The sequence below is a fragment of the Elephas maximus genome, chromosome 1 (assembly GCF_024166365.1).
Source record: "Elephas maximus indicus isolate mEleMax1 chromosome 1, mEleMax1 primary haplotype, whole genome shotgun sequence".
Lineage (NCBI taxonomy): Eukaryota > Metazoa > Chordata > Mammalia > Proboscidea > Elephantidae > Elephas > Elephas maximus.
Window position 1 is genome coordinate 138489580 of NC_064819.1, and position 14978 is coordinate 138504557.

At 38.5% G+C, this 14978-nt stretch overlaps 1 protein-coding gene across 4 annotated transcripts in view; it reads right to left on the reverse strand.

Moving 5' to 3' along the window:
- Positions 1–14978, reverse strand: part of COL12A1 (collagen type XII alpha 1 chain) — a 125303-nt gene that overhangs the window by 51978 nt on the left and 58347 nt on the right. For 3 of the 4 annotated variants that reach the window (XM_049895645.1, XM_049895672.1, XM_049895664.1), the window contains 10 exons: positions 13931–14073; positions 13462–13591; positions 8877–9017; positions 7428–7553; positions 4818–4957; positions 4429–4561; positions 4295–4321; positions 3801–3943; positions 1081–1210; positions 339–478 (listed from right to left, as the gene is read on the reverse strand). In XM_049895645.1, coding sequence (XP_049751602.1) covers positions 339–478; positions 1081–1210; positions 3801–3943; positions 4295–4321; positions 4429–4561; positions 4818–4957; positions 7428–7553; positions 8877–9017; positions 13462–13591; positions 13931–14073 — 1253 coding nt within the window. The remainder of the gene's footprint in view (positions 1–338; positions 479–1080; positions 1211–3800; positions 3944–4294; positions 4322–4428; positions 4562–4817; positions 4958–7427; positions 7554–8876; positions 9018–13461; positions 13592–13930; positions 14074–14978) is intronic. The other variant, XM_049895654.1, reaches the window with a different exon arrangement.

Sequence of the window (14978 nt, forward strand, 5' to 3'; positions counted from 1 at the left end):
AAGGCCAAGCCGAAAGCCAACTTTTGTAATCATGGGATATAATGATAAATCCCATATGAACTGTTACAAGAAGTTAAAGACTTTTCTAGCCCCCTACACTCACCCTAGGCTCCACCTTTAGAACCTCCTGGAATGATTATCTATCCTCCCTACCCCAGTCCCAAAATCATCCTACCACTCAGGCACTAAGGTACCAAGCAATCTATCATCCATCAAGTTCTATTAAGTGAATGAAAACTTCAGCTCTAAAGCAAAGTGGTTAATTCTTTTAGTTCCATTTTTAAATCATTCACCTACAGTTTAAACAAACTAGCATTTTCACTTCAATAAATAATTACCAGTTCCTCTGGACCACCTGCTGTTGGAGCGTAGAAGAGCTTGTACTGCCGAGGATTTCCCTCAGCATGGTCCCAGCGAACATTCAAGGTGCTGGTGGAAGGGTCATACACTCTTAGGTTCCTCACTGTATTCAGTGGTTCTGAAATGCCCAGAAATCACATCACACTATGATCCTACCAACCAAGCATTCTCGAAACATGGCTTCATTGGATATCTCCTGGATACCCTAGAAGACTGCCCACCGATAGCAGGCAGCCTACAGATAAGTGTTGAAGTAATGAATGAATGGCTATGATAATTTGGTGCTAATTTCTCACGTCTCCATTACCATTAGACAGTTTGACCTCAGAGCATTTTTTTTAATCCTAGATTGTAAAAAATCTAAACCCGTTGCCATCCAGTAGATTCCGACCCATAGCGACCCTATAGGGCAGACTAGAACTGCCCCATAGACTTTCCAAGGAGTGCCTGGAGGATTCGAACTGCTGAAGCTTTGGTTAGCAGCCATAGCACTTAGCCACTACACCACCAGGGTTTTTATCCTAGATTGTAATAAACATATTTTCCCTCCAATAGAAATGTATAACTCCAAGCAAGGATGTTAAAAACAATAAATAGCTATTTTTAAATGCATTTTAAAAGATTCGTAAAACTTTGTGTCACTCCATTGTTTCTGGATAAACGTGATTCCGTTCCAACAGCAGTTATTAAAGAAGCCACAGGAATTCTAGTGTCACTTACTGGTCTTGCCCCTTCCCGTCATCCGCCCTCCTTCACCATCAGGATACAGGGAGGACACAGTGATCGTGTAGGGAGTGTCAGGCTTCAGCTTCTGCAGGACCACACTGTTCTGCCGTCCTCCTATTGTGGTCTTGAGGCAAACAGGGAAAAGGGAGAAGTGTTAGCCTTGTTCTCTCCATGCTCGTTAATCTTTAGGAAAAGCTTTCTGCAGAAGAGCTCTTTGAGACTCTTGCCAAGTTCTGAAAACACATAACACGACAATGAAGGTTGAAAACATACCTTAATTTGAAATATAAAAATGAACCTCAAATCATAAAAAGGATTTTAAGCTTTAAACTGGTCGCTTCAAAATTTGCTAGCCACCAGTACTGGGAAATTTCACCCAAAACACATTTCACAAAATTCTTCCCCAAAAAAGGCATTAATCATAACTGAGCTACAGATGGACTTTAAGATATCAAAGAATTGTATAACATTACAGGCACCACACCACTCAATGTTATTCTTATTTTTTTGCAGATGTTTTCATTTGCTTTCAAAACACATTCAAATCATTCAGCAAAAGATCTAATGCTCTTGGTGTTTCCCAAAGAAAACTGCCACTCGACCAGCATTCACTGTTGTAAAACTACGTGACTGGACCCTTTGCCAGGCCCCACTCAAGCGGGGGTTCCCAGTTGTCTCCACGATACCAGCCTTGTAGAATGAATATTTCCAATTATGAAGCACTAAGCTTTCTGATTCATTGCTTAAAGCCATCTAGCTATCTTGTTGAAAGAAAATTTGTACGATTTGTTAACAGTCTACCGAATTCGGATGTTTATGCCATACTAATTAAAATCGCATGAAAATGGCTTGCAGCCCACAATGAGTGCACATGTGGACAGCTGGATGTGCTAGTGCAGTCCAGATGTTTCTAACTTAGTACCCATCACTTGAGTAGTCTGAATTTCAAAAAAAAAAAACTCAGTAAATCACTGTAGTTATTCTCAAATATGAGCAAAGTGAACAACAGTGGCTAGTTTTAGTAAATGTAATATTAGAGCTTATGAGAAAAATATCAATCAGTACAAGACATTTTTATAAAAATTTGAGACTTAACTAACCTGAAAGTATCTGCTTAGTAGAACTAGTCTTATGAGTAACAGAAAGGTATCTACCTACTTCTCTTCCCAAAACCCCTCAAAATAATTCTAGCTTTAAAGATTCATTATTTTCATTATTTCTTGTACTAGCATTAAAAGGCAAGTATCCATAAGAATAACAAACCTTAAGATATTATCAGCTAATGCATTCCATTGGATAAGTTTATGAGACTCTTTTTAATTATAACAAACAGCTGGGAGATAATAAAAGCCATTCAGGAAAAGCAGCTGGTGGGTTAGTATCACTAAGAAGGTGAACAATTTTCACATGCTTTATAGTTTCACTTAAATCTGAGCTGGCAAAGAAAAAAGAAATTGTTTCTAAAATTAAAATACCATTCCATCTATTTTGTTTCATTGTGTTTTATATAAAACTCAATTGATTATAACTGATATTTAGTTACCATTGCTAATCTACTTAACTAAAATACATAAATTGTCAATCAAAATGGATCATATTACCTAAGACTGGAATTATGATAGACTCAAAAGATCAACTCAAAAGTCACACTGGGGATGGGAGAGTTCCTAATCTGGCTAAGCCCATTTACCACGTATTATTAGAGATTTCCCACACCTTTAAACACAGTTAGCATATGCCTCTGCTAATATCCTCGCACTGGTAAGAGATATGGCCGATTTGCAGGAACTCAACAAGTTCGATGACTAAAGGTTAATTCAGCATGTCTAAGGCCGTATGAGTAAATATTACAGCCAAAAAAAGTTACCAAAAAAAAAAAAACTAGACCTCACCAAGAAAGGTATTTGAAATAAATCAGAAAGCATCATCCCAGCTGTATAAAAAGCATGGTGCTTCCTGACCTAGGATAATGGGTAGGAATCGACTCGACGGCAGTGGGTTTGGTTTTAGTTTTTGGTTTACTAGTCACACACGTCATGAAAGGCAAAGTTTCAGAGGTCCAAAGACAGACAACCAAAGCAAGCAGAGGAATGGATAAATGCTCTGTTAAATAAATGAAGGCTGGAAAGATAAAAACCATGAAGACTGAGTTTACAGTCCTACCATCTTTCTAGGGTAGCTCCATTTAGGGCAATATGAAAACAATAACTAGTATGAATTAGGTGAATGGCCTCCCAGATCTGAGAACACCAGATCGAGGAGATAACCCTATAATATGGACACACACACACACAAACCAGAATAACTGGGGTAAATAAAAGAAACTAAATTTTATAATTTGCTGTTGTTTAGCAAACTTTCAATCCTTGATTAATTTAATGAGATATTGCTTGGAAATTTAAATAGACTCAGAAATGGCCTGGGTTCATTTATGGATAATCCAGCCAAATAGGCTTTAAGGGGTATGTGGATGTATTGAAGCACACGCCTGATACTTTGAGGCTACCATGTAGAGCAACTATGCCCTCAGTGAAAATGTCCACAAAGTCTCTCCATCAGGGATGGAGTCCTGGCTAAAGAGTGAAATGGTTCCAGCCAAGACAGTAAATCTAAATCCCTTGAAAAATAAGTACAACTAAACATTGAAGGTGAATGAAGTTTGAGGAGGAAAGGTTAGAATTTGTCCAAGTTACCATTTTTACAAAATAAATTACCGTTTGTTCATTGCCTTCCCCTGTTGAAGGTTGGTAAGTGATTCTGTATTTCTGCACGCGACCACTAGCAGGATCCCACTTAACAGTCAAGCTATTAGACGTTGCATTATACACCTGAAGATTTCGTGGGCCACTTTTTGGAGCTGAAAGATTATCGAAAAACCGAGTGAGCCACCAGAATGATGCCTCAAAAAATGTGCAGATATAGGTAAAATGTTCCTACGAAAATCAATAAAGTTATACACTTCTAAGTTTAGAACTAAATTTGACTCTATCATACCATAAATAAAGGCCTGTGAATTTTAAACGACAACTCAACAAGTAGTAGTAGCAACGCAAAGCTTTTGAAGAAAGCCCTGTTTAAAAGAGGCCCCATTCAACACCTCAAAATTTCAAAGAAGGCTTGTTACCACTGGATTACTTTGCTGTAATTTTCACTTATTTATTTATTTACTATTTATTCATTCATACAGCTCAGCAAATTAAATTCTTACCTTGTGTTGTTAAGGGTATCAAACGCACTAAAAGAAAACGGAGTTTGGGGGAAACATTACTAATATAGCTGTAGCGCTATTTTTTTAAAGTAACTTTAAAATTACAGTGTTCTATTTGAAAGCTGAAAACCTACCTGTGCGCTCACTGCCAACCAGGTCATCACTTTCTGACTCATCAGGATAGATGGCAGTAACTGAGACTTCATAGAGAGTGTTCGGGTTCAGATTTTGAAACACCAAAGTATTTTCATCTCCATTTAAGATGGTCTTGGGGAAAGAGAAAAAAATTTACTCACAAAAAAATTAAGTCACAACTTATATTGTACAATACTAAATGGCAATTTGTTGCAACCATTTAGCCAGATGTCCCTCCTGCTTTATTTAATGTATGCCATGAACTTGTACGTCACTAGTTAGAAAAGATGCTGATCTGGCAAGAGAGGTAATACATATTTCAAACAAGACTCCTTATGAGGAAATAGGATATGGAAAGAAAAAAAAAAAGTAATAGAGTTAACACTACCTCCATCTTATCTGAACTTCCAAAAGGTGCCCAGGTTATTCTGTAGAGAGACACGTCTGAAGCCCCATGATCCCAAGTTCCTCTGAAAGTCTCTGGTGTTACTTCAGTAATCCGTAGATTGGTTGGGGCTGGCACATGTTCTATCATGAGAAAAAAAGAGACTAAGTTTTTGAATGTGGCCCACAAATGTAATATAATGTAATAAAACTCCCTTGTTTTATTTTAATGGACGTGGAAAAACTGATTGAATCCATTGCTTAGAACCGAACATCTTACCCATTTAGTTCATTTGAAAAAATAAATAGAAGATAGAGCTCTGAAAACTCCCATAATATTTATATTCCAATAATTTTTACCATTAAAATGGTGATTTTTTAAAAGGAACCTTTTAATAATGCTTTTATAACTCAGTGTTTCCTAATCTTTTTACATCCAAAGTCTTTTGCGAATCTAATAAAAGTCATGGACTCTTTCACAGAACAATATATATAAGCACATAACACAAACTCTGGCATACAACATCAGAGAGTTAATATGCCTTCTCAAGTCCATCAATGGCTTCAAACGGATACATAGACTCCAAGCTAAGAAGCCCAGATTCTAATCCAAGAATGGCATAAACTAAGTATATAGCTCTATTACAAATTTAAGATAATGCCCAAAGAAACAGTTATTCATTCGTTTGTTAACTTTCAGAATTCATTTTTCTAATACCCAAAAAGAAACCGTTTCATTATTATTTAATAAAACAATATACAATTTACAAATGAGAACGTCTACCTCATTTTAAACAGCACGAGAATTACATTTTGACAGTTGATTGCAACATACCTGCCTAAACATACCGTGAATTCCAACCTAGGGATTTTACCATAGAAAGGAAATGTTGAAAATGTAATAATCTAAGTAATTCATACACAGCTTTTCCCTATAGATTCCTAACCTTAAACACAATACTAGGCAGACTGTACTGACACTAACCAAACAATAGGGACAACCCTGGAGGTGCCGATGACTGCTGAAATCCCAGCAGCTCCTCCATCGACCAGGCACTTTGGGTGGTTTTCAGCCCAAGCAACCTGGGACATCTGGCACCAGTCTTGAGCTTTCATTGCCAATTAATTCTCTATTTCCTGGTAACCAAAGCCAGCCACACAAAACTCAGAGCTATCAAAGAATTGTTTCTAATAATTACAATGAAAAGGCCCGTTTGAGATAAAGTGGCACCACTTCCATGAGCACAACTGCAAAAAAAACCAACTGTTAAGGGTGTACTTCAGAGGTATCTGAAAGTTATTTAAAAAACTGAAAAATAAGAAGCATATAAAAGAAGCTCTTCAGTGGTGAAAAGCTCGGCTGTTAATCAAAAGGCCAGCAGTTGAAATCTACCAGCCGCTCCTTGGAAACCCTATGGAGCAGTTCTACTCTGTCCTATAGGGTCACTAGGAGTGGGAATTGACTCGACAACAGCAACAAGCAGTTGAAAAGTGGCCACTCTGAATTAAGATGTGCCTCAAGTGTAAAAAACACACTGGATTTTGAATAACAAATATGAAAAACATTATATAAATATCTTATTAACCATTTATACTCACTACATGTTGAAATGATCATTTCTGATATGGTAGGTTGAAGAAAGCTTATGCGGATTATTAAAATTAATTTTACCTTTTTATATGTGACTACTAGAAAATTTAAAATTGCATATGCGGCTCACATGTTTCCTTTGAACGGGGCTGTTCTAGACTTCCATTTCTTTGCCTCTATTTAGATTAATTTATGTACTGGGCATTGGAGATACAAAGTTGTGTAAAATAAGTACACCTCTGCCTTCACGGAGGGAACAAGCGAACTTGGAGTAGACAGAAAAATACTGATAGACAATAACAATTAGGTTAAATAGTAAGGAAGTATTATGAGAGGGAGAGAAGCCAGCATTCATCGAAGATGAAGCAAAGCGGAACAGGTAAGGAGGGTCCCAGCACGCTCGGCCCTGTGTCTCTCCCACCCTCCACGGTGGCAGTCTCCCTTCCTCTGAGGGGCCATAGTGTACAATCTGAGTGCCACTTACCTGGCCTGCCATGCACGAGCCCCTGTACTGTTAATTACATTTTTATGCCTCTGCCACTAAATTATGAACCGTTGAGGAGGCAAAGATACTTATATTTTGGTACCCCTGACAGCACTTTACACACAGTAAGAGCTAAAAGATATTTGATAATTAATGCACCTTTGCCAGAGAAAATATGAAACATACATGAAGAATATGCTTTCTCCACACTCCCCTACAGACACACACAACGCACACACACATACACACACACAGAGAGAGCAGTTAAGTATCTGGAACATGAATTAGTAACATTGGCTGATAGAAAAATGAGGCAGGATAGAATGCATTTATAAAATGAACAGATACAAAGACGAGGGGACATTTCTTTCCAAAGAAAATAAGTGAAAAACAACCAACGAATCCAAACATTATTAAATGCTGGTAAGAAAAAAAAAAAAAAAACAAGCATTGAGAAACAAGATAGCCAAGTAAGTTCAGTTATGCAAGCATGTAAAGTGCTGTTTCCCAGTTATCAATAAAACGTAATCACAACTCACTGGTAGTATCTTGAGCAGTCACTGGGGGAGACTCCCCCTCGTCATACACTGCAGAAACACTGATGGTGTACAGGGTTTGTGAAAACAGGTCTCTGAGGGGAGTGTTGGTCCGTGATCTATCCACCTCTACCTATAATAAAAACAGCAGCAGAACTCTTTTTACAAAGGATTTATTTCTGACATCCCTCTGTTGTTTAAAGATCCCTGGTGGTGCAATAGTTAAGCACTCAGCTGCTAAGGAACCAAAAGGCTGGCGGTTCAAACCCACCAGCCGCTCCTTGGAAAAAAGATGTGGCAGTCTGCTTCTGTAAAGATTACAGCCTTGGGAACCCTATGGGACAGTTCTATTCTGCCTATAGGGTTGCTGAAATTGACAGCAACATTTTTGTGTTTTGTTTTGTTTTAGGCACAAGAGCATGAGAATTATGATTCCAAACAGAAGCTATTTGCTTTGTTTCCAATTTGCATAAGAATCCAGGGACTGGAAGAAGTTTAAATGTTTCCAAAGTGGAAACATTTATGTACTGGAGCCATACCTGACATTATTGTCTGGTAAATGATGACCGCCTACAGATTCAGACAACCAATTTTTCACCTGCTTCATTTTATATCACTGCCTTGTTTCTTCAGAAATGTTCTCCTGTGCATTACCTCGTTGGCTATACACAAGAACCCTGTTAGATCTATTGGCAGTCATACACCTTTTGGAACTGAAACCCAGAGAGAAGTGAATGTGCGTGCACAGGTATAAACTAGTTTTTGTATAATTCACAAATGGCTGGTGGAGTCAGTAACTAGGGGCTTAGAGAAATGATTTCTGTGACATGCATATGTCCCTGACATTCTGACATTAATGCTTCTCTAAGCACACACAAATTTTAAACCCATTCACCAGTAAATCCTCCTCAATTCGCTCCCATTTTGAATCAGGTTGTCATAAAAACAGCTCTTCACCTCAGCATCATCTCAAAAAAAGTCCACTACCAAAGGGACACTCGCCTAAGACATTCATTCTTTCTATCTGTCTTGCTCAACTGTCCTATCTTCCTGTTCTCTGAAAGGCTCCCCCTCTTCTCTCTGTATCACCTCGCTACCTTTTATTTTTAGAAACATTATTATGACATTAGTAAATTTTAGCAATTCATAAAATGCAGACCATACATAAGACATCTGATTCAGGAGGAAATACCATTAAGATTCTATAACTCTTTATCTACTAAGGGATGATCTTTCCAAGATGAGTATCATAACAACAAAACATTTTAAGTTAAATGCAAGACAATACATTATCAGATTTTCAAAAAGTGCTTTACTAATCTCACAAGTTTTCAACACTACATTAAAAAAGTGACAAGTATTCAAAACATGCTCTCATCTATACTTGTTAACAGTTCTTTTGTTAAACCCAGTAGAAAAATAAATATTTCCAAATCCATTCTAATCTCCAACCTACCTCTTTGGCATCCTCTTCTGGTGTTTTGTATCGAATAATATATTTACGCACTTTTCCAGGCGCTGGTTCCCACAAGACGTTCATGGTGCTGTGAGTCACATCCCTGAGTTTTAAATCTCGAGGGCCCGGTAGAGGTGCTAGAGAAGCATGAGACATTAGGCCCAGATGTGGTAGCCAGCCACAAGCTCTAAAACATCCACTCAAGCTTTAAGAAGTCATTTGAAGAAAGCTTAAAGGTGTGCAGCAAAATAACTTTAAAAAGGTACCATAATTCTACCAGAGACAGCTGAATTCTGCTTAGGAAGGCTTTTGAAAAGTAGGATAAGTTTAAACTTTGGTTATCACAACGCTAGTTTCTCATTAACTTTCTTCCATTGTGTTTAAATAAGTTCGTACTTGCTACTCAGACATCCTGTTTCATTGTAAAGGTATACCTCACGTAACATCAGACATTTAAATCTTTTAGGACAGAAAGCAAAATCAAAAGTGTTATATTCAAAAGACCAGGCTTAATGGTCTGACTGAGACCAGAGGGACCCTGATGGTCATGGTCCCCAGACCCTTTGATAGCCCAAGATTGGAACCATTGCCGAAGCCAACTCTACAGACAGGGATTGGCCTGGACTATAAGATAGACAATGATGCTGGTGAGCAGTGAAGTTTGTGGCTCATGTAGACACATGAGACTATGTGGGTGACTCCTGTCTGGTGGAGAGATGAGAAGGAAGAGGGGGACAGGAGCTGGTTGAATGGACAGAGGAATACAGGGTGGAGAGAAGGAATGTGCTGTCTCATTAAGGAGAGAGCAGCTGGGAGTGGACAGCAGGGTGTGTACGCCTTTTTGTATGAGAGACTGACTTGACTTGTAAACTTTCACCTAAAGCACAATAAATAAATTTTTTTTAAAAAGTGTTACATTCCCTTATGAATGCAATAGAAAAACAAATGCTCAAGAGATTGAAGAATGATGATGGGCCAAAAGGAAGCATCCAAAAGCTTATCGGAAAACCCACAGAGCCTAGCTATGTATCCTAGAGAAATAACAGCCGTGACAAGAATAGACACATGCACACAGATATTCATTGCAGCATTATTCACAACAGCAAAATGATGGAAACAACCTAAGTGCCCATCAACAGATGAATGGATAAACAAACCATGGCACATACATAAAATGGAATACTACACAACAATAAAGAATAATGATGAATCCTCGAAACATCTCACAACATGGATGAATCTGTAAGACATTATGCTGGGTGAAATAAATCAATCACAAAATGACAAATACTGTATGAGATCACTATTAAAATTAGTCAAGAAAAGGTTTACACACAGAAAGAAACATTTTTTGATGATTAACAAGGATGGGAGGGGGAGGGAGGGGAAATCACTAACTAGACAGTAGACACATGTTAATTTTGGTGAAGGGAAAGACAGCACACAACATGAGGGAAGTTAGCACAGCATGACCAAGGCAAGGGAAGACACTGAGAGGTACACAAGAATAAATGGCAATGACGGTAAATACTATAACATACACAATCCTGCAAAACCAGTAATAACAAACAAGGATTTATGAGTGGCTACATAGGTAGTGGAAACCCTGGTGGCATAGTAGTTAAGTTCTGTGGCTGCTAACCAAAAGGTCAGCAGTTCAAATCCACCAGGTGCTCCTTGGAAACTCTACGGGGCAGTTCTACTCTGTCCCATAGGGTCGCTGTGAGTCGGAATTGACTTGACAGCAATGGGTTTGGTTTTGAATTTTAGACATAGGGAGATATGTATGCTGAATAGGCGTGGGAGGGCTTATAGGAGTATGTTCATGTACAGGTAGAGGTTTTGCTGTGGATATTTCTACATACATATTTGTATATGCTGCATGTACACTCATAATAAAGCACACAGGGTACACAGTCATGGAAATATATTAGACATAACCAAACACCTTGCATTACTGACTTACTGGGCTTGAAGACTAAGGGCCATAGTCTCGAAGGACATCTAGGTCAATTGGCATAACATAGTTCATAAAGACAACGTTTTACAGCCTACTTTGGTGAGTAGCATCTGGGGTCTTAAAACCTTATGAGCGGCCATCTAAGATACAATTGGTCTTTTCCCATCCAGAGCAAAGGAGACTGAAGAAAACCAAAGGCTCAAAGAAACAATTAGTCCAAAGGACTAATGAACCACAGGAACCACAGCCTCCACTAGCCTGAGCCCAGAAGAACTAGATGGTGCCCAGCTACCCCTACCTACCACTCTGACCAGGATTACAATAGAAGGTCCTGGTTAGAGTGGGAAAAAAATGTAGAACAAAATTCAAATTCATAAGAAAAGACCAGATTTACTGGTCCAAGAGAGACTGGAGGAACCCTCAAGACTATGGCCCTTAGACACCCTTCTGACTTGGAACTGAAGCCATTCCCAGAAGTCAACTTTCAGCCAAATAATAGGCATATAAAATAAACAAGAATACCTACGAGGAAAGTGCTCTTTAGAAAAATCGTCTATATAAGACCAAAAGGGCAACATCTGCCCAAAAGCAAAGATGAGAAGACAGAAAGGGGCAGGAAAATTGGACAAATGGAAATGGGGAATTCTGGGGGGTAATACGAAGAGTGCTGACACTTTGTGGGGATTGTAACCAATGTCACGGAACAATTCTTGTATAAACTATTGAACAGGAAACTAATTTGCTCTGTAAACTTTTACCTTAAGTACAATAAAAAAAAAAAAAGAAAAGAAAACCCACAGAAGACTAAATGGTTAGACAAAAATCCAAATAATAAATTTTTACCAAGTCAAACCAAGCTTTACCTGAAAAAGGGGTATAACAAGAGAGGTTTTCTCTTGTTATGTATCAAAAAGTATCTCTCTCTTTCTTGCTGCCAGTTTGACCATTTTCCTTTGGCTCTCATTTTGGCTTTCCTTGAATTTCTACCTCCACTTCCATGTTTTTGTACCATCAACCCTTGGATATTTTTGTCTCTCTGTGCCCTCTTTTCCTCTGCTGGTGCGGTCCAGCACCATATCTAAGTCCATGACCAAGTCCAAGTGTTTGTCTTTCATCCTACTGTGACTCTCAAGTTCTCTCTCCCAACATTCTCAGATCCATTTGTCTCCATCCTGGCTAGATCCGCATTCTTTCCATCTGCCAGGAACCTCCATTTTCACAAAACCATCAGTTCCACATGGGGACTAGCCCATAAAAGATGATTAATAAATACTTATTTATTAATAAATGAATTTATATTGATCCACCCTACAGAGGCTCTTTTTCTTCTTTGCCCCACCATACTTCTGCCTTCTCGGTCCCTTTTACTCCTTGAAGTTTCCTGCCAACTTCTTGTGAGCTGGGGTGCACAAAATTTAAACAAAGCACCTATCCTAGCATGCCCACCACTCCAAGCAAGAAACAAAATTACCAGCCAAGGCAACGGTCCTAACTGCAATTATTGTCACTTATGAAGAAAAAGCACCTAACATGCTGGTGAAACAAGCCTGAAGTGAAAAAAAAAAAAAAAAAGCTGACCAAACCACACAAGAGAAGCGCAAACCACAGAGGAACCTGTAGGTTCTACGCTATTTTGTATTACTTATTGGTGCCTCTGTCTCATCCACTTGAGGGCATTTTTGTATTTCCAACACCTGTCAGGCATGATGACTGGCATATAATCCATGTTCAGTATGTTATTTGAATTGGGTTAATTGATTAATTTGCTTAATGGAAACAAACATACTCATACATGCCATAGGGCTTCTATTTCAACAAAAACTTGGGACACACGGTCTTAAACCTAACTCCTTCTTCCAAAACTACATTCACCCCAACAGTCATTTTCTCACCAATGCTATATACCATATTTCATGATTCTAAGACACAATCAATTGCAAGAGACACCATTATTTATGTTCTATGCCCTATTAACACGTGACCAAGGGTAACTATAAGACACAACTGATTGTAGGATATAGTCCCTGAGTAGTGAAAACAGTTAACATGCTCAGCTGCTAACCAAAAGATTAGAGGTTCCAGTCCACCTAGAGGTGTATTAGAAGAAAGGCCCAGTGATCCACTTTTGAAAAAGCAGGCGTTGAAAACCCTGTGGGACACAGTTCTACTCTTACACACATGGGGTCACCATGAGTCAGAATCAACTCAATAACAATTGATAAGGAAAGTAAATGTGAAAAAAAAATAAAGGTGCATCCTAGAATTAATTTAAGATGCTGACATAAGTCTAAAATTAAGATACCAAAAAAACCAAACCCACTGCCACCAAGTCAATTCTGACTCATAGTGACCCTATAGGACAGAGTAGAACTGCCCGGAAGAGTTTCCAAGGAGCACCTGGTGGATTCGAATTGTCAACCTTTTGGTTAGCACCAGTAGCACTTAACCACTATACCACCAGGGTTTCCAAAAATTAAGATAGTTACTCTCAAATTTGATAGTCAAAAGTAAGAACTCCATAACTTAAAACCAAATTATCATTAGCATTATTAGGTGAAAAAAAACCTAATGAATGTTGTATTTACAGCAATAAGAAGGGAGGGAACCTGGCAATAACTTACAAGTGACTTGCCGAGCAGTGACAGGTTCACTGGTGAGGTCATGCAGGGCAGCCTGCACAGTAACCGCGTACTCAGTATTGGGGATGAGGTCAGTCAGCTGCACTTCGTTCACTGTAGGCCCCACACGCATCTGCATACAGACATACGTCAGGTGTTGGCTCACAACACAGAAAGGAAATAAGACATCAAATCCAACATTTCCACTTACTTGGGGATAGCCAACTGAAGCCTATTTGTAACCAGTAGATTGTAACAGTACAGATTTTATTTTTCGTTTATAAAAACTGCATTTCCTTTTTCATATCAATGTTTTCTAAAATGCATCACAGATCACAAACCTAGTTTTCTACTTTTCTGTTTTGTGTGTAAAGTTAGAAACAAATCCATAAATAATTATAGTTTAATGAAGACTCAAAAAAAACCATAAAGTCTCAGGAAAACCCACTGATAAAGAACAAGAATCTCCCACCTCTTTGGCTTTTGTTGGTTCTGTGGCGTTGATGGGTTCATATGACAAGGAGTAGCCAGTAGCTCCTCCCACAGGCTGCCACTGCACACGCATGTTGGTAGGCCCAACATCATAAATATTCAAACTGACTACAGGGACTGGCACTGTGGGAACATGAAAGCAGACATCAGTCTAATTCATGTCATTCCACTCTTTTTTTTAACTTTTGTCTCCCAGTTAGTTATTGATACTTGCATATGCTAAAGACAGGACAGGTCGCTGAGAGAAATCATTCATTGTTGATATAAGCCTTTCCCCAGGTAACTCCCATTTCATTTGTTCACAGTCACTTCATAATTCAGGATTGCATGTTATAACTATTTCATAAAGGGAAAAGTTCTAAAGTTTAAGTTTCAAATGCCAATCTAGTGAGTCTGTCTGGAAGCTAAAATAGACACTAGCTTCCATTCCAATCTTTTTCTGGAACATCTCTAAGTTAACTGTTTTCATTCTTCAATCATAGAATTTCACTCATAAGTAATCAACTGAGTATTTATTTCATCTTTCTTTAAAAAAAAATTTTTTTTTTTAAATAGGAGCTCCATGCATTAACAAAAGAACTAGGAGATTTACAGGCTTTTTGAAGATACACCCATGAGACAGAATAAAAAGTTCTACACTCTCCTCTTCAGTTAACCCTCATATAGCTTTCTATTTTCTAATCAAAGATTGAGTTTAAAGTTTTGGGGAATAATCATATCTCCAGCCTCCTATGTTGTAGTATGAAAGGGTATAAGATAAGAGATAAGGACGTGAGCAACTGAGCAGTAAGTGGAGTCAGTTCTTGCCCTGGAGAGAGTGACACTCCCTGCTTCCTCTTTTTACATGGGAGCCCCAGCCAAGAAGCAGAAAGAAGGAGAGAGTATTTTCATATGGCCTTGGAAACTCTACTAGGAATAGCAGTGAGGAGCATCTCCCACAAGGGCTCAAAGTCAAAGCCAATAGAGTAAAGGCCAGAGCCCAGAAGCCAGGAAGAAAAGGAAGGATCTCCTTGCCAAAAGGGAGATCC